The sequence below is a fragment of the Talpa occidentalis genome, unplaced genomic scaffold (assembly GCF_014898055.3).
Source record: "Talpa occidentalis isolate TD23 unplaced genomic scaffold, MPIMG_talOcc4v2.1 talOcc4.13, whole genome shotgun sequence".
NCBI lineage: Eukaryota > Metazoa > Chordata > Mammalia > Eulipotyphla > Talpidae > Talpa > Talpa occidentalis.
In genome coordinates, this window is record NW_023601322.1 from 40,546,170 (window position 1) to 40,573,993 (window position 27,824).

Below are 27,824 nucleotides of genomic sequence, written 5' to 3' on the forward strand. Positions count from 1 at the left end.
TCTTGTACTTTGCTTTCTAGTGGCGTAAGCCTGGAGGAATGTAGATCAATATGATTTCGAAAGCTAAAGTTATAAAGTGTTTATGGTTTTACTCACATACCTCCTAATAAATAGTTTGGCACGAAAGTTCATATTTCCTTATTTGCTCCAGCTCTTTAAGTTTTGTAGACACATAATAGGTACTCTCAAGGGAAAAATGTATTTTTCACTGTCACCTTGGGCCAAGAAAATTGGTTTTAAGCAATTCTTGTCTGCTATGTATCCTTTAGGTGCTTCTAGGTCACAAAGATAGGGAAGACAAGGTCCGAGGCTCTCAAGAAAATGATGTGATACAAAGTAAAGTCCACTAGATCCCATAAAATGAGTGACAAAGATCTATTTATTCAGCAAAGCTGTGTTGTATGTCTATTAAATCGAGACTGTACAAGGCAATAGGGTGAGCAGTGTACACATTATTAGACATAACCCTAACCAGTGAAAGCTTTAACTGTAGTTGCAGGAGAGTGTCAGATACATAAAAATGTATGTAATACAGTACTAAGTATAACATAGGAAGATTTAGGAAAGAACAGAAGGTAGGAATAAACTGTCTGAGGGAGTTAGAAAAATATAGTGGAGGCAGTGTTGGATGTTGAACTCTGTGTTATTGAACCAAGAGTAGAGAAAGTTTTCAACATAAAGAACAAGGTATTAAAGGGCATGGAATAGCAAGTACTTATTGTGGAGGGATGATCATAATGACATTTTTGTCTAATGTTTATTCAGTCCTTAGGTTGTCTCAGTTATGTCTTTTCTTAATTACCAGCAATAGAAATAAGCCTTGGCTTAGGTAAGCATAAGCACCATCGTTCCCATTATACAGATGAAGAAAATAAGGCATAAATAGGTTAAGAACTATTCTAGCCAAAAATTGAGAGCAAGGGTTCAGACCCAGGTAGTTTGACTATGTACTTATGTTCTTGACCTTCATGCTATTTTCTCTCTCGTTATTTAGAGGTGACAGAAAATCTTCTAGAGGGGATAGGGACAAATTTTGAAAAGACGTGTGTATAATCCCAAGGAACCTAGTATCAAACCATCAACTTTTAAAGAAAGTTAGCTTTATTGATATATAATTGACATATAAAATAATTTTACTGTGGTCATGTTTTAGAAAGAGGACCATGGCAGCAGTATATAAAAGAGATAAAGGGGAGGAATCTAAAAGCTGGGAAACAAATTAGGAAGCATTTAATACAGATCTACCCAGAATTTGAAAGAAGATGTAGGAGGAAGGGGGAGGAGAGGACAAAAACAAGGGGTATCCATGAAGTAGGAAGAATCGTGTTATTTGTATTGTGGGAAGTGAGGATAGGAGAGATCAAAGTGGATATTTCTATCTTGACTGATTGGTAAAAGATGCTGATATTTGCCAAATAGGAAATTTTTTTTTTAATTTACAAGATTTTGGTGAGATAAAAATAACAAGTTCAGTGTTAGATGTTTAGGGTACTTTTTGATGATTCAAGTGGAAATTTCTAGTAGTTGAGTATACTAGACTGGGCCTCAGGATCGCGGTAAGGGATTATCTGCACAAGTGGAACTCGGAGCACAGGGGTAGCTGAGATTACTTAGGGAGGGTTTGTAATGGGGAGAGGTCTATGGACAGCATCTTAGTCACAACAAGTAGGAAGGAGGAAAGAAAAAGAGGCAGAAGCAATTTGAAAAGTCTTCTACTCTTAGCATTTAATTAATTGGAAATTGAAAGAATGGAGTAACCCAGAATCTCATCCATAAACTTTAATTGGATTTTTGAAAAACCTCCAAGAACACATTGAATTCTTATGAAGAGATGGTGCATACATAAGCTTTTTTTTTTTAAGATTTATGTATTTGTGCATACAAGAGCTGGGGCTCAGGCCAGAGGTGCAAGGGGGTGAAAGAATTCAACAGAGACAGAGTGGGGAGCAGAACAGGCAGATCCACCGAAATACACTGCTGAGGGGAGCAGCTGCGGAGACGGGAGAAGTCTGCTGTGCCATATGGGTCGCCTCCCTGGCCAGGGATTGAACTTGTGCTGCAGTGGTTGTGGATAGCTTCATAGTGCTGCATCTTAACCCCTTGCACCACCAGGGAGGCCCCATAAGCTTTTTTTTTTAATTGTTTGAAAGAATTTGCTGAATTGTAAGCAAGAGGATGAGTGGCTTGGACTCTGGGATCCTACACTGTACACTAGGTTGAATTCTGATGAACTAGTAGTCCCAGAAAATATCTGTATCATAAAGGCTAATGTGGGCCTCCCTGGTGGTGCAAGGGGTTAAGACGCAACCTATGAGCAGTCCACAGTCTCTGCAGCATGAGTTCCACACCCCAGCCTGCCAGGGAGCGATCCATATGGCGCAGCAGACCTTTCCTGACTCGCCCATTGCTCCCCTCAGCAGTGTATTTCTGTCAGTCTGCCTATTCTGCTCCCCACTGTCTCTGGTAAATCCTCTCAACCCCCACACCTCTGGCCTGTACCCCAGCTCTTGTATGTATGAATAAATAAATCTTTAAAAAATAATAAAATAAAGGCTAATTGATATAATTTCAAAAAAAACCCAAGAATATAAAAATGACCAAAATGTAATTTTAATTATATCCATTAGTAGAACTATTGTTCTAAAAGGAAATTTAAGGTAGTAAATTAATTATAATTTATATATACTACTTATACCTTAATGGATCACAAAAATGAGATACCAATAGTGATTATTAGAGCTAGCTCTGATATTTAGATCCCTTGATAATCCTTTTCTTCCTGCCTTAGAGCTATAAACAATTATTTCAGACTAGAGGAACTCTATGTTTATTTATACCTCACCTTGTTCCAGAAAGAATTTAATGGAATCAGACTCAGAGTAAGTAAGAGTTTAGGATAGGCATAAAAGGAACAAAAGATGAATCAGCAAAAATCAAACTAGAAAGAACTGTCTCTAACTGCAATTAGCCCAAAAAAGCTAGCAAAGGTATACTGGAATTTAAGGTCAGCAGTTCTCTTAGGACTAGAAATGCAAAAGTGAAAGGTCTGGTGTAGCATGTTGGCAATATACTTAGCATTTATAGGGATACTATAGCTTTTGCAAAGGGGAATAAGAAAGTAGAAATTTTCCACCACTGTATTGTTTTCATTTCCAATTAGTCATTGCAAGATTGAGAGAAAGCCAAAAGCCTTGCTTACTAAGAAATGAGAAAACTGCACCTCAGCCTTCCTGAGGGTGTTAGCTGTAGGAAACAGATCATCCTAGTCTCAGTAGACTGATCCTCAGATATTCCTGCAGGGTTCTTGGAGCCCTAGGACTACATGGTACTTTTTTTTGCTCTCTGCAGATTAGTTTTCAAAGATAAGAATCAAGGAATGCAAGTTTTATGCCAACTCCCTGAAATTATTGATTACTTTGTGAAGTAGCAAGTGTCCAACTTCATCAAGGATACTAACTTAAAAAGAACTCAGCTAAAATTGAGTTTGTTGAAAGCTACATAGTGACCTCTTTCCCTTTTGGTTATAGGATCATACAGAATTCTGTAACTCTAGACCCAACAGGAAAACCTTCCTAGTCACTTTGGAAAACTGTCTGGCAGTCAAAAACTCAAACATAAAGTTATATGACCTAAGTATGTCACTCCTAGGTGTATATCCAAGAGAAAGAAAGTTATTTGTTTACTTTTTTACACAATATTTATTGCTACATTATTCATAATAACCAGAAGGTAGAAAGAACCCATATGTCTGTCAGTGGGCAAATAGATAAATAAAAGGTGGCATATCCATAATGAAGAATATTATTCAGCATTAAAAAAAGAAATGAGGGCCTCCCCTGGTGGTGCAGGCGGTTGAGCGCCACCCTGTGAAGCTGTCCGCAGCCTCTGCAGCACTGGTTCCATCCCAGCCGGCAGGAGAGGGTCCCACATGGCATGGCAGACCTCTCCTGTCGCCCCCGCTGCTCCCCTCAGCAGTGTATTTCATCAGTCTGCCTGTTCTGTTCCCCACTCTGTCTCTGGTGAATCCTCTCACCCTCCTGCACCTCTGGTCTGTACCCCGGTTCTTGTATAAATAAATAAATCTTAAAAAAAAAAAAAGAAATGAAGTACTGATGCATGCTATAACATGGACAAACCTTGAAAACATTATAGTTTTCTCTCCTCTCTCTCCCTCTTCCACTCTCTCATCTCTCTCTCTCTCTCTCCCACTTCGCTTCTCTCCCTCCTCCCCATAAGCACACACTGAAAAACAACATTATACTGAGAGAAGCCAGTTGAAAAAGATCATATATTGTGTGATTCCATTTACATGAGATAGTTAGAATAGGCAGATTTAAAATGACAGAAAGTTGATTTGTGATTGCCTATGGCTGGGGGAGGGAGTTTCTTTTTGAAGTCATGAAAATGTTCTAAAATTGTGGCGATGGTTACACAATTCTGAATATACTAAAAATCATAAATTATACATTATAAATGGGTGAATTTCATGGTATGTGAATCATATCTTATAAATCAGTAAAGAAGAAAACCCTCTTTCAGGTGCTTTCCTGTTCCAGTTAGAGCTGGTTCAGCAGGTAAAAGAGGCCAACAGGGAAGGTAGAAGCCAGAAGATACTATAAAGTAGTGCTGCTCCAAGCTGGTTTGTGGACTAACTTCCACTTCTCAAATATACCTGTCCCAGACAAGATGAGGGACTCCAATAGCCTGTTAACCAACTTCAGTTCCGAGCATACTATTTGGGTTAACTGATCTTTTTTTCTTGTAGTAATACTCTCTTAGTGAGAGGTGCAGTGTGCTGATTTGTGCCCTGACACCAGCAGTCATGCTGGACTGGCACTAGGAATAGCTCTGCTTCAGAGAGCCTCTAATTCCAAAAACCTCATTTTATAGATGAGGACACTTCTGGAGAGCTAGTGTGATAGGCTTTTAGGACAGGAGCAGATTGGGATTGAGGGCAGGAGCTAATGTCTAGCTAAGAGTACTCAAGTTATTTTCATTATCTTTCAGCTCTGGTTTTAAGTCAAGTCATCTAAAAAACTGGACATAAAGTTTTTCAAAGAGAGTGCTTATAAAACAATTAACAAAACACAACAAAAAATAACTCTGAGACTCTGAAAAATATGGTAGACCCTTCCTTTCTCACACCCAATGCTTTCCTACTCAACACCATCACGTCACCCATGTCTTCCCTTCCCTAATTGCTCAAAAAAAAAAAAAAAAATCCCTTCACTCTTCACCCCTATCAGAACAACCTAAGGAAGGTTGATCTCAGCTATATATGGGTGTGAATGTATTAAGTCCCCTTATTTTTTCTAACATTGATAGTTCCAGATCAGTAATATCAACTGATGTAAATGGTGGATACACAAAGGATTGCACAATTCTCTCTGTATGAATAATTTCCAAGTAAAAGGAAGAGTGTTTAAGTAACTGAAGAATTTTAGGACTGGTGGTCACAATAATTTAACAGTTACTACCATTTATTGAATGCCTAAAAAAGTATGAGCTGTTGGGCAATATTTCCCCATGCAATGCAAGGAATCCCTGTAGAACCAGATTTCCCTCTACCCATGGTTAGATAGTTTTATCATTCTCGTCACTACAGTGTCCTTCTACCTTGGCTCAGCTCTCACCCTGTTTCATTATTCTTTCCAAGCAATTGGTTCTCAATCCTGGCTGCACATTAGAATTTACTGGGAAACTTTGAAAAATACTGATCCCTGGATCCCATCCCCCAGAGGTACTAATTCATCTGATTGAGGTGGAATCTAGGTATCTAATTTGTCTTAAAGTTCTCCCATGTGTCTAATGTGCAGCCAGGGGCTGACAACCACTGTGAGGTGGTGGGTAGTATTGGATGCGGCAGTCGCCCTTAAGATACAGGCCTGCCACCTCTAGCCCCAAATCCAGCCAAGGCAGAACATGAGATTTGTGTCATAGAAGTCTAGACTGAGGATAATTCCTTTCTGCCTGACTGACCTGCTCTAAGCCACACACAAACTGTACCCATTTATCAGTGTGATGTGTCATATGATAACATAAGCAAGTGCCATAGCCATCTAGAACAATAGCAAGAACATGGCACATTTTGGCCTCAGAATAGGCCAGGAAATTTTCTGGGATCCATTATTTTGTGATTAGTTATTTTAAATAGTTAAGAAAATCTCAGGCAAATTTAGGTACTTGGTCATTTGCATGACTATCCATGATTAGGTGAATTCTTTTTTTATTAAAATGCTGGTTTTGTGGAGAGAAAAAAGAAAGGATGACAGGAAGGAAGGATAGATTCATGCTAAGGCACAGTACCATATTGATGTTGACATAGATGTCAACATCTATGAAATGAGAAAATAATTCTAAAGTATTGTAAAAATATTTTAAAAATTAGTGCTAGGTTTTTATATACTCATAGTTTTGTTTTCCCTAACTCCTTATTTAAACTCATCTCCCAAATATAAGGTCAATTTATCTAAGAACAATTTGGGTTTTTCACTAGGGACTGGACCCAGCCTGGTTGAAATCAAAATAAAACAAAACAATAATAAAAATATATTGGAAAAGTCAATTTAAAAACATAATTTGTTCTCTATAAAAGGGTTATTCCTTTTGGGGAAGCCTATAGCCACTCAAGAATCACAAAGTTCATTAAGGCAGCATCTTATCAAATACTTGAGTATAGGTCATTAAATGCATGAGAGGAATACTGTAAGATGAAATATTCAAACTCTTTATGATTATCAGACATTACAATTAAGTAAATGTGAAATTTAAATGGTTTTTTGAAAGATAGTTGTTTATCTTTTTTGGTTTTCTTTTTTCTGGACAGAAAACTAAAATCCTAGCTGGTCAGGCTCGGTATTGGATGTATTACAAACATAGCATTGAGAGCAGGGTCCTAGGTTATGGCTTCAGTAGATTAACAAATTAATCTCTTCAAGAATAGCTAGGGAGGGTCTGGCTGCCTGACTAAACAGTGAATTTATTTTGTTTCTCGACCAAAAAAAGAAAAATTTTCAGTGAAATTTGCATTTTAATAGAGGATAAGAAAATTATCTTTCAGGTTGGGAAGAATCAGTTTGTCCACATTTTAGAAGGTGGTAAAGAAGAAAAGGAAATATATGCTTTATTTTTTTCTCATTTCTTTAAATATGAATAATAAGGAGTTAATTTTACTTCATTAGTATTTAACATATCTTTAAAAACTAACTTCTAGTAGCCATTAAAGAAATTACAGTTATTTCTCTCTGATTGTAGTTGCAGTTGAACAACTTGAAGAATCTTGTTTTGTAATTATTGCCAAATTATTCTAACTTACAAAATATTTATGCCCAAACATCTGCTGGAAGGTTATCTATCCTTCAGATTTTCTGCATTTTTCCGGAATACCTTTCTTGTCCTCATTTCACCATAGGGATTGTCACCTATGTGACAACTATGAGTTTACCAGCTGAATTCTTTTTTTTTTTTAAGATTTATTTATTTATGCATACAAGAGCTGGGGTACAGGCCAGAGATGCAGGGGCGCGGGGTGGTGTGAGAGGACTCACCAGAGACAGAGTGGGGAACAGAACAGGCAGACTGACTGAAATACACTGCTGAGGGGAGCCCCGGGCGAGACAGAAGAGATCTGCTGCACCATGTGGGTTTCTCTCTGGCCAGCCGGGGATCGAACTCATGCTGCAGAGTCTGTGGATTGCTTCATAGTACGGTGCTTAACCCCTTGCACCACCAGGGAGAGGTGAGGGACCAGCTGAATTCTACAAGGACTTCCTTCATCCATTTTCTTTTTCTTTTTTTTTTTTTAAGATTTATTTATTTATTAATATAAGCACTGGGTATAGTCAGAAGTGCAGGAGGGTGAGAGAATTCACCAGAGCCAGAGCGGGGAACAGAACAGGCAGACTGACGAAATACACTGCTGAGGGGAGCAGCAGGCGCAGCAGGAAAGGTCTGCGTGCCATGTGGGACCCTCGCTGGTGGCCGGGGGATCAAACCAGCACTTCAGAGGGTGCGGGCAGCTTCGCAGCGCAGCACTCAACCGCTGCGCCACCAGGGAGGCCCCTTCATCCATTTTCTGATTAGCTGTAGCTTGACCTTTTTTTGTTCTGGCATGGAAAAAGACAGGAATTATTGCAGTATAGTTGTTGTTTGCATTAGCAACCCATATCCAACTGAGAATTAACGTTTTTTTAAAATCACAGAGCTGCTAGTAATATCTTCAGACCTGAAGAAAATTTTCGCAAGTATCTTTTCTGTGTATTCTATATGAATGTTTTCTTTAATGGGTCTCAAGTTCTGTAGAGAAAAAAGGCATATGATGTTTCCTGTTGCAGCTCATCAAGTAGCAAGAGTTTGTGTAATATAACTATAATCCTGTGTGCATTAGTGGTAGTCAACAAGTATTATTGACTGTCAGAAACCAGAGACAGAAGTAAGATAGTCATAGCAGGAATCTAGAAAACTTAAATAAGGGACCAGGAAAATGAATAACTATAAGAAAGTGAAAATCAAAATCAACAAACAACTATGAACCAGAGACACTCTATGAGGGGTGGGGGGCGGGGAGGGGAGGGATTGGGGTCAAAATAAGGGGGTTGCAATTGTATGGAGAATATAAAAATAAAATTTATTTTAAAAAAATAAAATACCACAAAAAAAATAAATAAAATACTTACCACAATTTAAAAAAAAAAAAAAACAAGTAAGATAGTAATAGAAACTGACATAGATAGGGACAGTAAGGAAGATAAGCAGGTTGGACAGGACAAACTAGGGGTAAAATTGGAAAAATCTCTGAGTTCTCGGTGACCAGTTGCAAGTTTTACCTGCTGTCTGACATTTACTCAAGGCACAATTTCAGCAAGCAAAGTTAACAGTTTCCAAGACACTTGGCAGATGAAGGTTACACAGGTGGCAAAGATATTAAGAAGCCTAGTAGGCAAGAGAACAGCTTTTCATGACCTGACTCATACCTAGAGAAATGAAGAAATATTTCTCATACTAGGGAAATAGTAAAGTACAGAACCATAAAGTACACTTTCAATATTGTGAACAGCCTTGAATGTTTGCCAGAGGAATTTGTGCTTAATTCAGTAGGTAATGAAAACTAATGAAGAATTTTAAGCAGAAAGTCTGTACTGTCGTGATTAGAACTGGAGTTGTCTTTTGTGTGGTTAATCTTACAGGGAATGGGATACACAATTATGCATGGTTACGTAAGGAATGACTGGAAGTTAACCAGGTAAGAGGTTATCTCAATAATCCAGATATGAGGCAAAAAGCCTGATAGCAGAGACAGTTGGTGCCATACCTTTACCACACTTTTACCTGCCTTGGCACTTACCATTCTCAGGAATGCTGAGGGCTTTCAGCTAGAAGCAACTGCTGCTCTTCGATAGAAAGGGGCATTCTGGAGCCACTGGAGGCTGCTGGGCCTGTGCTTGGAGTAAATCAGAGGGCCATGGAGTTATCCTCTGGGAATATTCTTCACCAATGACAGAAGGGAACTAGTGGATAAATAACCCACCTCCCTTGCCACCAGGCTGCGATAATTGAGCCATGTCTGTCCAGGTGCCCCAAGGGGAATTGAATCTTCTTTGGTCACAGTTACAAACTGCTTGGTAACATCTTCTTTATTGACTTCCTACCTTTCCTGACTTACTTCGCGCCGCCCCCCCCCACCACAGATAAACACACACACACTGGGATATCTGGTACCTTCCAAATGAAGTGTTTTCACCTTTCATTGCTTACTCAATTAAGTAAGATTCCTCTGCTAAGTGTTTAAGGTTGTCCACAATATGACAAACAAACTTTGACTCAGTAGTTCACTATTTCTCTCATGTCCTTGTCTCAAGGGCCCTTCTGAGAGAATCTAATATGCCAGGGCTTTGCCAAGATGAAAAGAAGGGTTCTTCTGTGTTTCTTGCAGGAATACTGAAGGAGATTAAAGAAGGAAAGGGCAATGTCACCTAAGTTTTGACTAGGAAAATATACATGTCTTTTGTAGAAAAAAATGAGAAGTTAGGAAAAACATTGGGAGTTTTTATGATGAAAACAGTTTTACTTTTGGGCCATTGAGTTTGAAGTACTATCAAAATATCACAGTGAAGCCACCTGCTAGAACTTTGAAATTTGAATTCAGAACTCAAGATCACGGTAAGACTGTGAAAAATTAAGTTTCATTAGGTACATCTGGTTGTTGAAACTATGGAGGTAAGATCTTCAGCAATTGGGTTGACCAGACTAGGTACAGATGCAGGCTTAAGATAAAACTTTTTGGAAATTAATACTCACATTTGGGGTTGGGGAAGAAAGACAAGAACTGGGCCAGAATTGGAAATCCAGAAGCAGGAGGTGAAGACAGGGAAGCAGCTGGCAAAAAGCAGATCATGCCAAAAAGGGTCTAGATCTGCCAAGTATGAGAGTTCTGGTAACTTTGATCCATATCGTTGTTATCAGTTTTTCTGCTGTGCATTGTGGGTTGCTCTCTGGCCAGCAGGGGATGGAACTTGTGCTGCAGTGGCTGGCAATAGCTTGATAGCACTGTCTTGAACCTCTGGGCCACCTGGGAGGCCACAGTTTCAATCTTAATGTAATCCATTTGGAGAAAAGCATTTAAGGAAAAATCAGTTCCTATATCTGAGGGAATACCAGAGTATGGATTTATTTACAAAATACCTATGGAATCCCAGTGCTTGCAGGGCTTTACAAGAACTAATTTACTTATTAACAAACACATAATCCAGGTTCAGCTATTTCATGACCTTTGGCAAATTGCTGAGCCTCAATGTTTCATGTGTAAATAAGGAATCAGGTACTATCTATGGTTCTTGACACTAAGATTGTCTGATCCTATAATTTTCCGCAGGCCATTTTCTCGTACCCTAGTCCTCTATGTGTGTTCATAGTATGTGTTTGTGTGTATGCATGTGTACATACATATGCACACATACTCCACTTGAAGCCTGCATAACAAGAGTACATGCTGATGACTGTTCATAAATGATTCAGACTTGAAAGCTAGGCAGTGTGAGTAGAGTCATGTGTAATAAAAATGCTGAGTAAGGATGATTTCTTCACACAAATTCTTTTTTTTCTTTTATATATTTTTTACATCATTTTTTCATTTTTGTACAATGTGTGTGTTTTCATCTTGGCTATAGTCCCAGTAATATTCCCACCACCCTTGTTTTGATCCTACTCCCTTCTCTCCCCCGTAATGTGTCTCTGGCTTATAGTTGCTTGTTGATTTTGATTTTTACTTTATTATAATTAGTCTTTTTCCTGATCCCTTATTTAGGTTTTCTAAATTCCTGCTATGAGTGAGACCATCCAGTATTTTTCTTTTTCCTTCTGGCTTATTTCACTGAGCATGATCCCTTCCAGCTCCATCCATGTTGCTACAAATGGCATGAGTTTATCTTTTTTGATTGCTGAGTAATATTTCATGGTGTATATTTCATGGTGTACATCTTCTTGATCCAGTCATCTATTTTTGGGCATTTGGGTTGTTTCCATAGCTTAGCTACTGTAAATAGTGCTGCTATAAATATAGGGGTGCAGGTGCACTTTTGAATCAATGTTTTTATTCACACAAATTCTTACGACGAGTTTTGCTCACTGTGAGTGAGCATGTTAGTAGATATAATTTTATTTAGATTTACATTGAGTTTGTGCCCCCCAAATGCATTTAATCACAAAGTATGTTTTCAGAGTATCTCAGCATAATCACTTATTAGCTCTTAATGTGTTAGAGGGTTAACTTCTCCAAACGCAATTTCCTAATTTATAATATGAATATAATAATAGGATCTTCCTCAGGGTTTTGTTGGCACAAATTTAATTGTTCAAAAATTGATAGCCACTAATTATCAGAGGAGAAGGATTGGGGAGGTATGTGGTAGGGGGGATTGATTGGTTGGCGGATGATAAGGATGGACATTTGCTGGTGCGTGTGGTGTGGTATTATTCTGTTGCTGAGGTGAGAAATTGTACACCTGGCACCTATACTGTATTGTAGACTAATGTTACCTTTAAAAAAATTATTAGCTATTTTAAATACTACAGGCTACATTTGTCTTTTGGAGAGCTCATATTTGCACATCACAAAAAGATAACATCAGTGGTGTTTTAGGCTTGAATTTAATTGGAGGGGTCATTGAAAATTGTGATTTTTCCCAGACTTGTTAATAATTGAATAGTGGAGGGCCATAATCTTCCTTATTGTGATCATGGTTTATTGGTATATGAAAATCAGGATGGTGCAAATAACTGGTTTCAATGTTGTTATCAGAATGATGTTACTAGATTTTATTAAACTAAAATTAAGCTGCTGGTTATTTTATCTCATGTATACTTTAGTCACGTATACTGTTACATATATTCTAGAATTTGGATTCTCCTGTCCTCCCAGATCTCAAAGCTGTGAATCTTTTCTGCTAGAAACAGAGCCCCTTTTGATGAAGTTCACATGAAAATCATGTTTTAATGCATTATGTTTTGAGGCATAATGCACTTTGCATATTTTACATTTTAAGTGTTGCAGTATATCATTGTAAGTGTTGCAGTGTATGGATATATAATTGTAAAAGAAAAAGTTTAATAAGTAGACTAGCTATTGCTTTCTCTGAGGTGAAGGTAGTGCCAGGAAAACACAGTACTTCATTTCAATCGCTCAGGCTAGAGAAAATGGTTCCCCAGTTAAAATTGATCCAAGAGTTAAGATTTTGGTGGCATTGTTATAAAGTCTTTTTGTTTGCTTACTTTTTTTAACATCCATAAAAAAGTATAATTTTCCACTTTTTCTTCTTAAATTGACTCTATTCTTGTTAAGTCAGGAACACATTTGAATTGGGTACTGCATATCTGTTTAATTCAAGGTATTTGTATTGACCTTGCTCCATTTCCATCATGCCTTCCTTGCTTGAACAGAGCCTTTCTTTGTTAATGACAACTCAGATAGTGTTCACTTTGTGAAATATATGTGTACTGCAAGATATGAAAAGGATAAACTATTATTATGTACAAAGGTTATTTTCTCATATTTATGACTTCTTGCTTTTTTTTTGCATTTCTGCATTTTACAAATAATTAACCTCACAATTTTAATTTTTGTGTTTTACCCGTCACCACTTACAGACGCCGAGAACTTATTGTTGTGCTAACACTGAAGATTTGGAGACAGTTATTCACCACGTACACAGTCTATTCCCTTCTGCCCCTTTTCTGGCAGCAGGGGTTTCAATGGGAGGGTAAGGTTTTTCCTTTCTATAATGTCTCCTTCAGAGGACACTTTTGAAATAAATGTTTACTTTGCTTTATCATGTTGCACCACATGTAGCTGAATGAAGTAATTAATTCAGGTGAATTTTAATATTTTCCTTTGACTACTAGCCTCTGTGGCAGAAAGGATTCAAGATGTTCAAGGTTCTGTGAGCATGAAAGCCTGTCTGAATCCCATGAAATTGATTTCCATCACTCAGCTGGCTGCCATGTTGACCTTCAGATTCCCTAATGTACTCCTGGTCATCCCTGTAATTGAGTTTTCCATTGAAAATTCAGGAAGCTGAATTTGTAGTGTGACTTTCATCACTGTAATCATAGAAATAATCACTTAATACTATCTCCAAATGGATGAGGTTTTCGACATCATTTTTCTCCAGTGGTTTTTTTTGTTGTTGTTGCTGCTGGGCAAATAGACCTACCCTGGAATGCTCTCCAGAAACTGTAAGGTTTTGTTGTTAACCCCTTACTCTCCCTTCTACTTTAAGCATATGAATAGTGTGATAATTTGTGCTACTTGCAATTATATTGGGGGCTATTTGGAACTTTTATTTGCCATGTTTATATTTAGGCTCATTTCTACTAATAATTGTTTGAGGTTTTTTTTCTTCTAGTAATGTGAAAAATCTGGCATTTCACTGTGCTTTCCCTGAACATTTGCCCAAAACTTTAATTCAACAAACACATGAGACAGGAAATGATCTATTTTCTCAATTTTGCAATTGATTTATCTATCATTTCTATCTTTAAACATCTTAGGAGTTTATTTACTTGAAAATGAACAACCTTTACAAATGAAGGATTCTGGAAAATAGACTTTAACCACAGCTTTTTAGAATCTGATAAATATAAAACTAAGAAGAAAAGAATACGTTTCTTAAATTAGCATGGAAGGTCTGACTTGACCTACTAAAAGAAAATTGAATCGGTGCTGAAAACCCAAGCAGAATCTCTCTATTGTGCTTAGTGGACAGTATTTTGCTTCTCTTTCCTTTGCCCTATAAATTGAACCTTAAAGGACAGTGTGCCCGCTGATCTTTTTTCACCTTAATCATATAAATTCTTGACTTTTTAAAGGCCAGACCTTACATAAACAGGCCCAGATTCTCTATTCAGAAACTCCCAGGAAATGCCTATTCATGTGGGATTGAAGCCTCTGCCCGAAGGCAGAACTTGACCATTAGCCTTTGCAGCTGGTTGAATATTAATGTCTTGTAAATTGTTTGAAGAAAGCACCCTTTCCAGTTGCCTAGCACTGTGACATGTTCCCAAGTGGGCTTACCACTTGGGGATGTGTTTTACAGTTTGACACATTTTTTTCTTTTGGAGATGCAACAGACAAAAGCATAGTCTGTTGAAGATCCTTAGGCGTAGGTGCTCCCACAGAGTGGGGTAATCCTCAAATATGTGATGCCTGGGGCCAAGTAGGGGCTTTGAGCCAGAACTGAGTCTAGCCAAGGAAGCCATGCCACTCTAGAGCAGTCAGATCCTAGTCTCCAAATGCGCTGGGAAGCAAGTTTTTAAAATGAAAAATCCAAGTATATATAAAAGTAGAAAGGAGTATACTCACCCTCCATAATACTCATCATTCAACTTCAGTAATAATCAACTCTCATCACCCAGCTTCAATAATTATCAACTCATGGATAATTTTATCAATATCACCTCACCCACCCCTCCCAAATCTGATTATTTAAAAGTAAATCTCAGATATCATTTATAAATATTTTATTATTTTTAAAAGGTAGTCTCAAAAAAAAAAAAAATCAAGCTACCACAATACCATTATCACAACTAAAAAACCTAACAGTAATTCCCAAATGTCACCAAATATTCAGTTCTTATCACATTTCCTCAGTTATGGGTTTGTTTGTTGCTTGGTCTTTACAGTTTGTGTTTGAGGCAGGAGCCAAAGTCCACGTAATATATTAGTTCTTTCTTTCAAGCTCTCTCTGGTAAATTTTTTTCTTCTGCTTGTGAAAAAATGGAGTCCTTTTCCTATCAAAGTAAAACAGCTTTTAGGGAGACAATATCTTGACATCCTTTTTCTCCTTAGTAATAACCAAGTGGTATCCATACCTACTTGGTCATCGCTAGTTCTGGAACTTCCAGCTCCTGATAGCTTACCTATAAACCCTTACCATTTGCCAGTTATAAGCCTCACAGCAGTCTCTGACTTCCAGCCAAAGAATAGGGTCACTGTAGGGTCAGGAAGACCACAGAGCAGGTTTTCTATGATCCAGCAGACCGGGTAAAGGAGTCAGAGTCCTCAGTGGCTTTTGCAGGTTTTTTATTTAGATTACCAGGTACATGGCAGGCAGGGGCACTGGGGGGCTGGGAGGCCTGCCAGCCCCCACCAAGTCTTCACTCTGGGCTCGCCGACCTTCTCTCATTCTCTGCTCTTCTCATGGCTCTGCTACTCTCTCAGCTTCTGCTGGCGTCCCTGTTGATGCCGCCCTTAAAAGCCCAGTCTTAGCCCAGGTGAATCCCATCTACCTATGCCCACACCCTACTCCAGGTGCCCGCCATCAGGCATGCATTCAGGAACGCAGGGTTCCATCATCTATCCTAATGGCGGGAGGGCAGAAAAGCCTGACATTTTTTCCTTACCCTACAGTCCACTCCCTCAGGGCTTTCTGCTATACAATCTACATATATACAATTTTCTTAGCAAACATAAGCAATGCAGCCATGGCCCACAAAGCAAATACATCACAATATAACAACAAAATACAACAGAACACAAATAAGCCCAGGCAGGGCCCCAACCTAGTGGCAAAAGACAATTATTGGTACCAGCAGATGATCCACCAAATCTGCTGCCAAAGGCATTGCTCATACAAGGGAGGGGAAATCACTCAGACATCTCTGTCACATGCCAGGAGCCATCAGGCTTCCTGACCTCTGGCTGTGGTCTCAGCTACAAGCCACACACATCATCCACCCCCAGGATGCACTCACTCTGGGATTGGCGGTTCTATACTGTTGGGGGTAATCGCCAACCCTCAGGGTTTCTGTCTGCAGTCGCTCCAACACTCGGCCTTCATAGCCACCAATGCGACACATAGACCCCTGCACTCAGGCCAACCCACTGCACAAGCACATGGGTCGGGGATCCAAACTCTACATGCAGCCTCTCTTGGGTCCCCTCTTTGTCTTGGTCTTCACCCCAAGCCACGTTCCCCACCCATCCCCCAAGGACGGGTTCCTCAGCTCCTCACCCTCGCTCAAGAACGAGCAGGGCATCACCCACAGGTGATTTTACGAGACTCACTGTCCTTCCTCAGCTGACTTAGTGCTTAACAGCCACTCAGGGCTTCCCAAACTTAGCATCAGCACCAGCTTTTGCCTTCTCAGCTGGCTTTTCTCCTCTGCCTAGCTGCACTGGGTACACAGGCTGCTTTTGGCCATCAAGGCCCACTGGCCACCCCAGATTCCCATCTCCTGGGGTATACAAACAATAGCATCCTTCCCCAGGGTCCCAAAAACTTAACTTGCCAAAGTTCTTCCACCTTCTGGCGGAATTGTCAGTCCAAGTCCATCAGTCCAAGTCCATTAGGCTCTCCCTGCATCAGCACTGGCAAGCTGTGAATCATGGTCCTCTCTTCACCGAAGATTCTTGCTGCGTCAGGGGTCATTGGCTGGTTCTCTTGGGCATCTCCTTCACGTGAGGTCTTGTCCTGTAGCTCCCGGACCTTGTCCCTCTCCTATGCCGCCATGATGCCTCCAGCGTTGTCACAGGCAAACAGTTTGTTACAACTCCTTAGTCCCTCCAGGTCTTCGGAGGCTCCATACCTGTCTGCATGGATCATCTTGCCGACTTACGCCAATTGTAGGGTCAGAAAGACCACAAAGCAGGTTTTCTATGATCCAGCAGACCGGGTAAAGGAGGAGTCAGAGTCCTCAGTGGCTTTGCAGTTTTTTTTTATTGAGATTACCAGGTACATGGCAGGCAGGGGCTGGGCGCCTCCCAGCCCCCAGCAAGTCTTCACTCTGGGCTCTCCGACCTGCTCTCACATTCTCTCTGCTCTTCTCATGGCTCTGCTTCTCTCTTAGCTTCTGCTGGCATCCCTGTGACGCTGCCCTTAAAAGCCCAGTCTTAACCCAGGTGAATCCCATCTACCTATGCCCACCCCCTACTCCAGGTGCCCGCCATCAGGCATGCATTCAGGACAGCAGGGGTCCGTCATCTATTCTAATGCTGGGAGGGCAGAAAAGCCTGACATTTTTTCCTTACCCTACAGTCACCAACACTAGAACCCAGAACCTCTGCAGGAGAATCAGCATTATTTTTTAAAATGATTTAGTGAACCTTAGTACTGTATATAAGGTATAAGCTGTTGTGGTCATTTTCAAAAACAAAATCTTCACTTTTCATCTAAAACTTCATCAAATTTGCCCTGCAAGTGAGTTTTCCATTTGGGTTGGATAAAAGAAAGAATTTTTACATATTTGTCCTATTTCAGAGTCTGGCAACTGGAGAAATAAAAGAAAATACAATGAGAAGCAGGATTTAAGATAGTACACTTTCTCTTACTTTGGAATGTTAAATTTCTCACATTGTTATTAGATTAAACTTCATTATTGTCCCTCTTACCAAATAAAACAGGATAGAATCAGGAAAATTAGTAGAACAAGAGGAAAATATCTGATAGGTGATAAGGACAAATAATAGGAAGGAAGAGAAATAATAGGAGTAGGAAGAGAAATAATAATAGGAGTAGGAAGAGAAAACAAATTACTTTAGGCCAGTTGCTTGGCCATGACTCAGAAAGTCTGACTCTAGACTAGGGAACTCTTTAGAGACTTGGAGTAGGTATGAGAATGCCTAGGTGGCTAGAATCGCCACCCAGACCTATTACTTGGACTCTCTGGGGTAAGGCATCATAGTAGTTGTAAAACTCCCTAGGTGATTCCAATATGTAGCTACCCCCACCCCCCGCCATTAGGATAGAACCCTGTGGTCCCGAATGCATGCCTGATGGCTGGCACCTGGAATAGGGTGTGGGCATATGTAGATGGGATTCACCTGGGCTGAGACTGGGCTTTTAGGGGTGGTGTTGCAGGGACGCCAGCAGAAGCTAAGAGAGAAGCAGAGAAGCAGAAGCAGAGCCCTGAGAGAAGCAGAGAGAACGCAAGAGAAGGCCGGAGAGCCCAGATACAGTGAAGATTTGCTGGGGGTTGAGAGGACTGCCAGCCTCCCAGCCCCCGTCCCAGCACCCCTGCCTGCCATGTACCTGGTAAATCCCAATAAAAGCCTGCAAAAGCCACCGAGGGCTCCAGGACTCTCCTTGCCCTGGTCTGCTGGATCAGAAAACCTGCTGTGTCCATTCCTGCTCCTACACCACTCCATCAGAGCTATTTCATTTATGCCAAAGATTGGCAAACCGCAGCTGGAAGGCCAAATTTGACCAGCTGTCCATTTTTGTGCAGTCCGAGCTAAGAATTATATTTTGAAATGGGTGAAAATGTGAAAATTATATGAAATTTAAATTTATGTATCATATATCATGTTTTATTGGCCCACAGCCACATCTATTCATTTTATATTGTCTACAGCTGTTTTTATACTTTAAATCATAAAGTTGAGTACCTGCAACACAGGTTATATGACCAGCAAAGCCCAAAACACTTACGATATGGCCCTTTATTGAAAAAGTTTGCCTGAAATACCCCTCATGTAGTAACTTTAACTTTCTTTTTTTCTTTTTTATTTTTTACATCATTGTTCTTTTTTTTTTTTTTTGGTTTATCATCCTTTATCTTTTTCTTTTTTTCTTTTAATTTTATTTTTATATTCCCCATACAATTGCAACCCCCTTATTTTGACCCCAATCCCTCCTTTCCCCACCCCCCACCCCCCATAGAGTGTCTCTGGTTCATAGTTGTTTGTTGATTTTGACTTTTACTTTCTTATAGTTATTCTTTTTCCTGGTCCCTTATTTAAGTTTTCTAAATTCCTGCTATGAGTGAGACCATCCGGCATTTTTCTTTTTCTTTTTGGCTTACTTCGCTGAGCATGATCCCTTCCAGCGCCATCCATGTTGCTGCAAATTGCATGTGTTTATCTTTTTTGAATGCTGAGTAATATTCCATGGTGTATATGTACCACATCTTCTTGATCCAGTCATCTATTTTTGGGCATTTGGGTTGTTTCCAAAGCTTAGCTATTGTAAACAGTGCTGCTATAAACATAGCGGTGCAGGTGCTCTTTGGAATTGATGTTTCTGTGTCCTTTGGGTAAATACCTAAGAGTGGAATTGCTGGATCATATGGAAGCTCTATGTTTAGTAGGTCAAGAAATCTCCACACAGCTCTCCATAGTGGTTGGACCAGTTTGCACTCCCACCAACAGTGCAGGAGAGTTCCTTTTTCTCCACAACCTCGCCAACATTTGTTGTTGCTAGTTTTTTTAATATGTGCCATTCTCACTGGTGTAAGATGGTATCTCATGGTAGTTTTGATTTGCATTTCACTGATTGCAAGTGATGTTGAACATTTTTTCATATGCCTGTTGGCCATTTGCATTTCCTCTTCAGAGAAGTTTCTTTTTAGCTCTTCTGCCCATTTTTTGACTGGATTATTTTCTTTGTTTTTGTTGAGTCTCATCAACTCTTTGTAGATTTTTGTGATCAGTCCTTTATCATTAGTGTTGTGTGCAAAATTTTTAAACAATATTAGCTTCCCCCACCGCCTCAGGTAAATTTAACTTTTAACTGAAAGTTGTGGCTCAGGGATTTGTGTATTTATTATAAATCCCTAGTATCATTTTGAGAAAAAGAAAAGAAAACCACTCTCAGGTAGATTTCTCTCATGTTTTTAATTTATAGAAGGACATCCATGTAAGTAGCAAATGTATGATTTGCCTTATTCACAATGTTATTGACTATGAGATAAATATTTTAATATAAGGGAAGAATGTAAATACTTACTTTTTTTCCAAGATAGAGAACTTAAAAACTCTTTTATATTTTCTTCTCTAAGGTTAATATAAAATCCATAGTTAGAAATGGGTTGTCTTAAGAGATGTAACTGAGTTCCTGGAGTTAATCACTGAGTTTCCTGTTCTCTTCATTTCAGAATGCTACTTTTAAATTACCTGGGCAAAATTGGGCCAAAAACTCCTTTGAAGGCAGCTGCAACTTTTTCAGTTGGTTGGAATACTTTTGCTTGCTCAGAGTCATTGGAAAAGCCACTGAACTGGCTACTTTTTAATTACTATTTGACAACCTGCCTTCAGTCTTCAGTTAATAAGTGAGTCATCTATAAAACCTCATATCTGCAAATGTTTTCGATTATGTATCCCAACAGTAAAAAGGCTTAAAGCGTAACACTGCTAACATATGCATATTTATTTATACATTATATGCATTTACTCCTATACCAAAATCTTTTTCATTTTGTAAATATATATGTAATACTTTAAGTGTAATCTACAAATATAGATAAAACTTGTGTTTTCTTTTTGTACCCCAATGGATTATTTTGTACAAACCCTAAAGAACATGCTCCCACTTTGAAGATCACTGTTCTTTTGCTGTTCCAGGTTATTCCAAAAAACGTGAATAATTACTATTATGTGTTGAGTAAAATTATGGATGATTTCCCTGGATTTTCTACTTGTAGATAATCTTATCAGTTCCTAATTCTCTCTAAGTAGTGTATAATGTATTAAGTGCTTTTCAGTGCTGAATAATATGATTTCTTAAGCATGTGCTTATGTGCTTAGTCATGGTTTTGGAAAGTTAGGAGACTCAATGGAGGACTATGGGTATTTTGGTAGTAGGAAAACTATGTTGACCACACCTGAGGACAGAAATCCTATATAGAGAAAAAACAAACAAGAATATAAAATAATGATTCATCATAGATCAAAAAAAGAAAGAAATTTAGGAGAATGCAGCTCACTTGGATAATCTCAGCTCCCACCGCTCTTTTTTTTTTTTAAAGATAAATTTTTATTTATGCATACAAGAACTAGGGTTTAGGCCAGAGGTGCAGGGGCGGGGGGCAGGTGAGAGGATTCATCAGAGAGAGAGTGGGGAGCAGAGAACTGGCAGATCTACTGAAATACACTGCTGAGGGGAGCAGCAGGTAAGACAGCAGAGGGCTGGTGTACCATATGTGGGTTAACTTCCTGGCTAACCCTGGCAGGGATGGATCTTGGACACAGAGAAGATAGCACTGAGATTTATCCCCTATACTACCAGGGAGAACCACTCCCACAGTTCTTTCTTTTTTAAAAAAAAATTTACTTATTTATGCATACAAGAGCTGGGGTATAGGCCAGAGGCGTGGGGAGGGTGAGAGGATTCACCAGAGACAGAGTGGAGAACAGAACAGTCAGATTGACCAAAGTACACTGCTGAAGGGAGTAGCAGGTGAGCCAGGAGAGGTCTGCTGCGCCATATGGGTTGCTCCCTGGCTGGCCAGGAATTGAACTCATGCTGCAGTGGCATGGGTTGCGTTTTAACCCTTGAGCCACCAGGGAGGCCCCTCCCATAGTTCTTAACACTACCAAAATATTGTCTATGCATTGGTGTTTCTGAAATTTTTTGCATATCTTCTAAGAGTTAAATAAGTGTGACAGCAAAAAAAAAAAAAAGATATTTTGTTTATTTTGATGACTGTATCCATGCATTTTTTAAAGATTTATTTATTTATGCATACAAGAGCCGGGATATAGGTCAGAGGGGTGGAGACAGTGAGAGGATTCAGCAGAAACAGAGTGGGGAGCAGAACAGGAACATTGACTGACATGCACTACTAAAGGGAGTAACGAGCCAGTCAGTAGAGGTCTGCTGCGCCATGTGGGTTGCTCCCTGGCCAGGGGATCAAACTTGTGCTGCAGTGGCTGCTGATAGCTTCATAGTGCTGAGACTTAGCCCCTTGCACCACCAGGGAGGCCCTTTATCTGTGTATTTTTAAGTGAATTGATTAATAAATTCTCTAAGTAACTGGTACAGTTAATATGTACATTACTTATTGAAAACTGTAGCTCAGGCTTCCTGGTAGTGCAAGGGGTTAAGTGTCAGCACTATAAAATTATCAGCAGCCACTGCTGCATAAGCTCAATACCAGGCCAGGGAACTAATCCACATGGTGCAGCAGACCTCTCTTGCCTCGCCCACTGCTCTCCTCAGCAGTATATTTCAGTAGATCTGCCTGTTCTGCTCCCTACTCTGTCTGTGGTGAATCCTCTCACACCCCACACCTCTGGCCTGTACCCCAGATCTTGTATGCATAAATAAATAAAGTAAATATTTTTTTAAAAAAAGAAAACTGTAGTTATCCTGTACATTGACATTAAACATTGGATTAAAGTTAACCTAATTGATAAATTGCAGATGTTGATTATAAAATATTGCTTACAATATTAATCATCATATCATTTTGGTGGTCATTGAAATGGGGGACTGTATCAAGAAAAGTATAGATGATTTAAATTAAAATATTAGTTATACAAGAAAAATGACCAAAATCTTGTATACTTATTTCTGAAAATAAGTATACAAAAATTGTAATTTTCAGTATAACAATTGAAAAAATAGTGTCTTCAAGTAATTTATCTAGTTAAAGTTTCTGGCGCAAGTTAGTTCTTTTTGGCAAAATTTGTTTAATTCCAGCTGTGTGTAGGTACAATTTGTTATGAAATAAGACATGTTTATTATTACAAAAAGGTTCATTCTTTGTCAATTAAGGAAAATGTTTAAAATGTCTTTAGGACAAATATCATGTACTACTTCTTTGTCTGGTTCAGTAAGTATTTATTGGAATACACCAACTTTGTGCTTTATACTCAGCTTAGTTATTATATATTTTAGGTATGATTGAGATGGGAATGACCTTAATTTTTTACTTTTGAATTCTTTCTTTCCAGGCACCGGCATATGTTTGTAAAACAAATTGACATGGATCATGTCATGAAGGTAGGAGAGAAATTTAGGTAATATTTTGATTTCCTCTTTGGATTCCAAGAATAGGTATAATCTGTTTTTGTATTTCAGGCTAAGTCCATCAGGGAGTTTGATAAACGATTCACGTCAGTCATGTTTGGATACCGAACAATTGATGATTATTATACAGACGCCAGTCCGAATCGCAGACTGAAATCAGTAGGAATTCCAGTGTTGTGTCTGAATTCCGTGGATGATGTTTTCTCACCCAGTCATGGTAAAATTAACTTCTTTGTATACATTATGAAATGAATAAACTGTTTTCAAAATATTGTCATTTTTAAAGATACAGTTATAAGAAATAAAATGTCAGTCATGTAATGCTGTCCACTAAAAAAGAAAAGATAGCTACTCATAATTTAGTATCTAAATGTCTCAGATGACTTTAAAGGTGTCAGAGACCCTTATCTAGTCTATTGTCAGAGTCTCAAAAATTGACTCAATTTTTTACTTGTTCTTATTTTTTATAACTTTTCCTTCTTGTCAAATGCACAGTTCTTTAGACAGATTATGTTATGGTATCAGTATAATCCTCAAGAATACATTGCCTCCAGAATATGTTACTTTTTCTTCCTAAAGTGCCTATACTTTGGAATTTTTCTCCCCTTTGGGTCTAGAAGAGAACTTGAGAGTTCATAAATATTATGTCACTGAACATCTCAAGGAGTATACAGCACATTTCAGGTTACAAAGTCATATTGATGGGAAGTAGTACTTTTTCCTCTGGATTCTGGAGAAAAGAAAATTTATGCCAAAATTAACTTCCTTGCTGTTTTAACTCAAGAAATATTGAATTTGGTATGGAGAAAAAAAATCAATAAACAAAAAATGTGGAATTTGGTAACAAAGATATTTATGCATGTGTTCATGCATTGAAGCAATGTAAGATGATGAGAAGTAATCATGCTATCTTAAGGATCAGTAGACTGGCATCTAATTTTTTCCTAATGACATTTCACAAAACATTTTATAAAAAATGTCACCTTGTTTTCCCACTAAATATTACACAAATATTTTCCTCAATTGTTTCATTTAAAAAATTATTCTGAGTACAAACACAACACATATATATTGTGAAATTTTCAGAATATCCCCAAAGTATATTTTAAAAATTACCTATTATATCTATAGGTGATAATTTTTTATCATGTAATTTATAATTAATTATAGTTAACTTTAAATAGCTGGAACTTCTGGCCTTTGCCCACAAATCAGAAAATGAAACTGAGCTTTAATATCAAAGAAATTACATGATTAATGTAATTTCATTGGATTAAAGAAGTTTTGTATTTTTCCATCTATTTCTGTATTTCACTAACCCTTCTTTTACCAACCAAAGTTTGCCAACATTTAACCTGATCCACTTGGTCAAAGTTTAAATTCATTATTTCCTATTCTTGCCCAAGCCCTTAATGTAGTCTTATCACTCTGACATAGTGGACAATTGTCTGCATTCTGAGAGCCAGCGTCTGTCACATGACTCAAGTGTGGCACAGCCTTTTGTTCTTCTGACAAGACTGTAACTAACAGTGTTAGAAGTTCCTGAGTGCATCCAGAGTGTGAAATTGGGGCTTTTAATAATTCCACTAGGGGCAAATGAAGTTCTCTACATCTATGCCCTTAATGCCTGATGCAAGAGGAAATGCAAAAATAGTATTAGTCATCTCACCTGCTCCTCCCCTTAAGCGCTCACACTTGATACCAAGATAGGAGATACTCATTTTTAAGTGTGGCTGGCTAAGGATGTACGTTCAGAACTCCTATCAAATAAGGATGTGACTCACTGTGCCTTGATTTAGGGTCTCTAAGTTTATTTTTCAGGGAGTGTTGTGAGAGGTCAAATTTAGAATGTCATATTAAACAGGCAATTTGTACAAGCAACAACTCAGTTTGGAAGGAACTCAGTTCTCTATAGTGTGTCAGCTTTCTTTCCTTCATTAGATAGGTGTCAGGTAGGGAGACATTATTTTTAATTAGCTCAAGACTCTGCCAAAGATGTGAAGTCTAATTATTGCATCAACTCTGTTATCTCCATTAAAAAGATAACATGTAGCAGTATCTGAAATCAAAATACTTGTCAAGCCAGGTTGTGATCTATTTGTCACAGATCTTAAGTGAAAACATTTTCACTCTTTGAACTCTAAGCAGAGAAGAAAAAAATAAAACAACTTTTACTCAAATCATTTCAAGTTTTCACTCAGGATAGATTTTAAAAAGCAAATGATGGACCTCCCTGGTGGCACAAGGGGTTAAGACACAGCATTATGAAGCTATCCACAGACACTGCAGCACGAGTTTGATCCCCAGCCAGGGAGTTGACCCACATGGCACAGCAGACCTCTCCTGTCTAGTCCGCTGTTCCCCTTAGCAGTGTATTTCCACCTGTTCTGCTCCCCACTCTGTCTCTGGTGAATCCTCTCATCCCTCCCTCCTCATCTCTGGCCTGTACCCCAGCTCTTGTATGCATAAATAAATAAATCTTTTTTTTTTAAAAAAGCAAATGAAAAGACTGTCATTACTGGCAAATTATTTCAATAAAGCATTTATGTTTTCAAAATAGTTTTACTTTTTACTGATTATAAATAGAATTTCAGAGAACAAAGAAAAAAGAATCACCATGTTTATCCAAACAAAGATAAACATTGTTACAGTTCAGAATATTTTATTCTATTCTTTCTTATTACCTATATGTTTTTATTATGTAAATCATATTTATAATTTAATAAAGAGTTGTTTATTTATGCATACAAGAACTGTGGTGCAAGCCAGAGGTGCAGGGGCTGAGAGGATTCATCAGAGACAGAATGGGGAACAGAACAGGCAGATCTACTGAAATACACTACTGAGGGGAGCAGCGGGTGAGACAGGAGAGAGAGAGGTCTGCTGCACCATGTGGGTTAGCTCCCTGGCGGGCTGGGAATCAAACTCATGCTGCTGTGGTTCCCGATAGCTTGATAGCTCTGTGTCTTTAATCCCTGTGCCACCAGGGAGGCCCATATTTATAATTTTTAATCATTAATATACCCACCAGTTGGCTTCAGGAATCTAACTCCTGTGTAAAGTTAAGCAAAGTCATACATAATGAATTTATAACTCTCACAAAAGTAATAGCATTAGGTTTTTTTCCCTTGTGTAACACCTAAGTGAAAATCATGCAATATAGTATAAGTATTCACTATTCCTTGAATTATCTTTAACTTCTTAAAACATGATTGGGCCTATATTTTATGTAATAATTAAACACCTAGATTGAATCTAAACTTGATGGTCTGGCATATAACTTTAAACATGAACTATTATAAGAATATTGATGGTTGATATCAATTAGTCAGACTTACTCCATTTAGCCAAGTTATAAAAAACTTCTTGATGTTTTATATTATAATGATTGGAAATGATAAAGACATATGATTTTATTAACAAAAACTGGTAATAATTATATTTTTTGTCTCTCCTTCCCTCTCTTAAACTTTCCCTTACTTTTTCCTCCAAGCTATTCCAATAGAAACTGCTAAGCAAAACCCTAATGTTGCTTTGGTCCTTACTTCTTATGGAGGCCATATTGGTTTTCTGGAAGGAATCTGGCCAAGGCAGTCCACTTACATGGATCGAGTCTTCAAGCAGTTTGTGCAGGCCATGGTTGAGCACGGACATGAACTCTCTACCATGTAGTTCTTCAGGTGCATTTTGTCTGAACCACCGTAGAAAGGCAGCTCAGCTTAGTGCACAAATCTTAACTATTGTATATAAAACAAATAAGCCAGCAAGGGGGAAGAAGTCTAGAAGGACATGCAAAAACTACTTTTTGGGGAAACAGAATAACTTTGTAGCAAGAAATGAGGTATAGATTAGGATTGTAATTTATGTAGATTTTATTTTTACTATGCCTTACCAAGTATGACCTTAAATAAAGTAGTACAAACATAAAATTGCACTTAACCAAAACTATTGTGTAAACAGATTTTAATTCCTCAGGGTTTTAATTTAGGGTAGTATTTTTTTAGATTACTCATTTTAGGTGACTTAATGGTACTTTAATAACTATTAAGAGATTTTGTTTATTTGAATGTATGTATAAGTTGGCACATTCCTAAAGATATTTATACCTAATGATGATAATGTGAAAACTGAAATAAGATAAAATACAATATGCTAAATATTTTATGTACTCTAACTTTAAAAGGCAGTTGCAACAATGTTAGACTGACTTCTATACATATTCTTTTAGTTGGATAATATTAAATTAAGGCTGGATTTATGTTTTTTAATGATTATAGTTCACATGCTTATTTTTAAATAGTGTATGTGCATAATATATATCATTATATTAAAGTAAATTCTACCATTTTAAATTGTTTCTTTGTGAGTTTTTAATCTACAGAAAGGCAATCCCAAGAAAGTAATTTATTATACTTTCATGAATGCATTAGTAAGAAATAACTTTAGTTTTACTATTTCCAGAATATTAGGCTCAAACCATTTGCACCAAATAAAAATACTTTCAGGAAAAAGACAAAACTTGCAAGCTGACATAGATGTGAGGCATACAGAAGGGTAAGGGAAGAGTGAGGGGTCAAAACAGGG

The 27,824-nt window shown here is 38.2% G+C and overlaps 1 protein-coding gene across 1 annotated transcript in view; it reads left to right on the forward strand.

The window, feature by feature from the left end:
- The window catches only part of ABHD3 (abhydrolase domain containing 3, phospholipase), a 46,739-nt gene extending 19,144 nt beyond the window's left edge, over positions 1-27,595 (forward strand). Inside the window, exons 5-9 of the mRNA XM_037509727.1 lie at positions 13,141-13,253; positions 20,365-20,538; positions 23,165-23,213; positions 23,292-23,457; positions 26,734-27,595. Of these exons, the coding sequence (XP_037365624.1) occupies positions 13,141-13,253; positions 20,365-20,538; positions 23,165-23,213; positions 23,292-23,457; positions 26,734-26,912 (681 nt within the window). The 3' untranslated portion in view covers positions 26,913-27,595. The remainder of the gene's footprint in view (positions 1-13,140; positions 13,254-20,364; positions 20,539-23,164; positions 23,214-23,291; positions 23,458-26,733) is intronic.
- Positions 27,596-27,824: the final 229 nt, after the last annotated feature.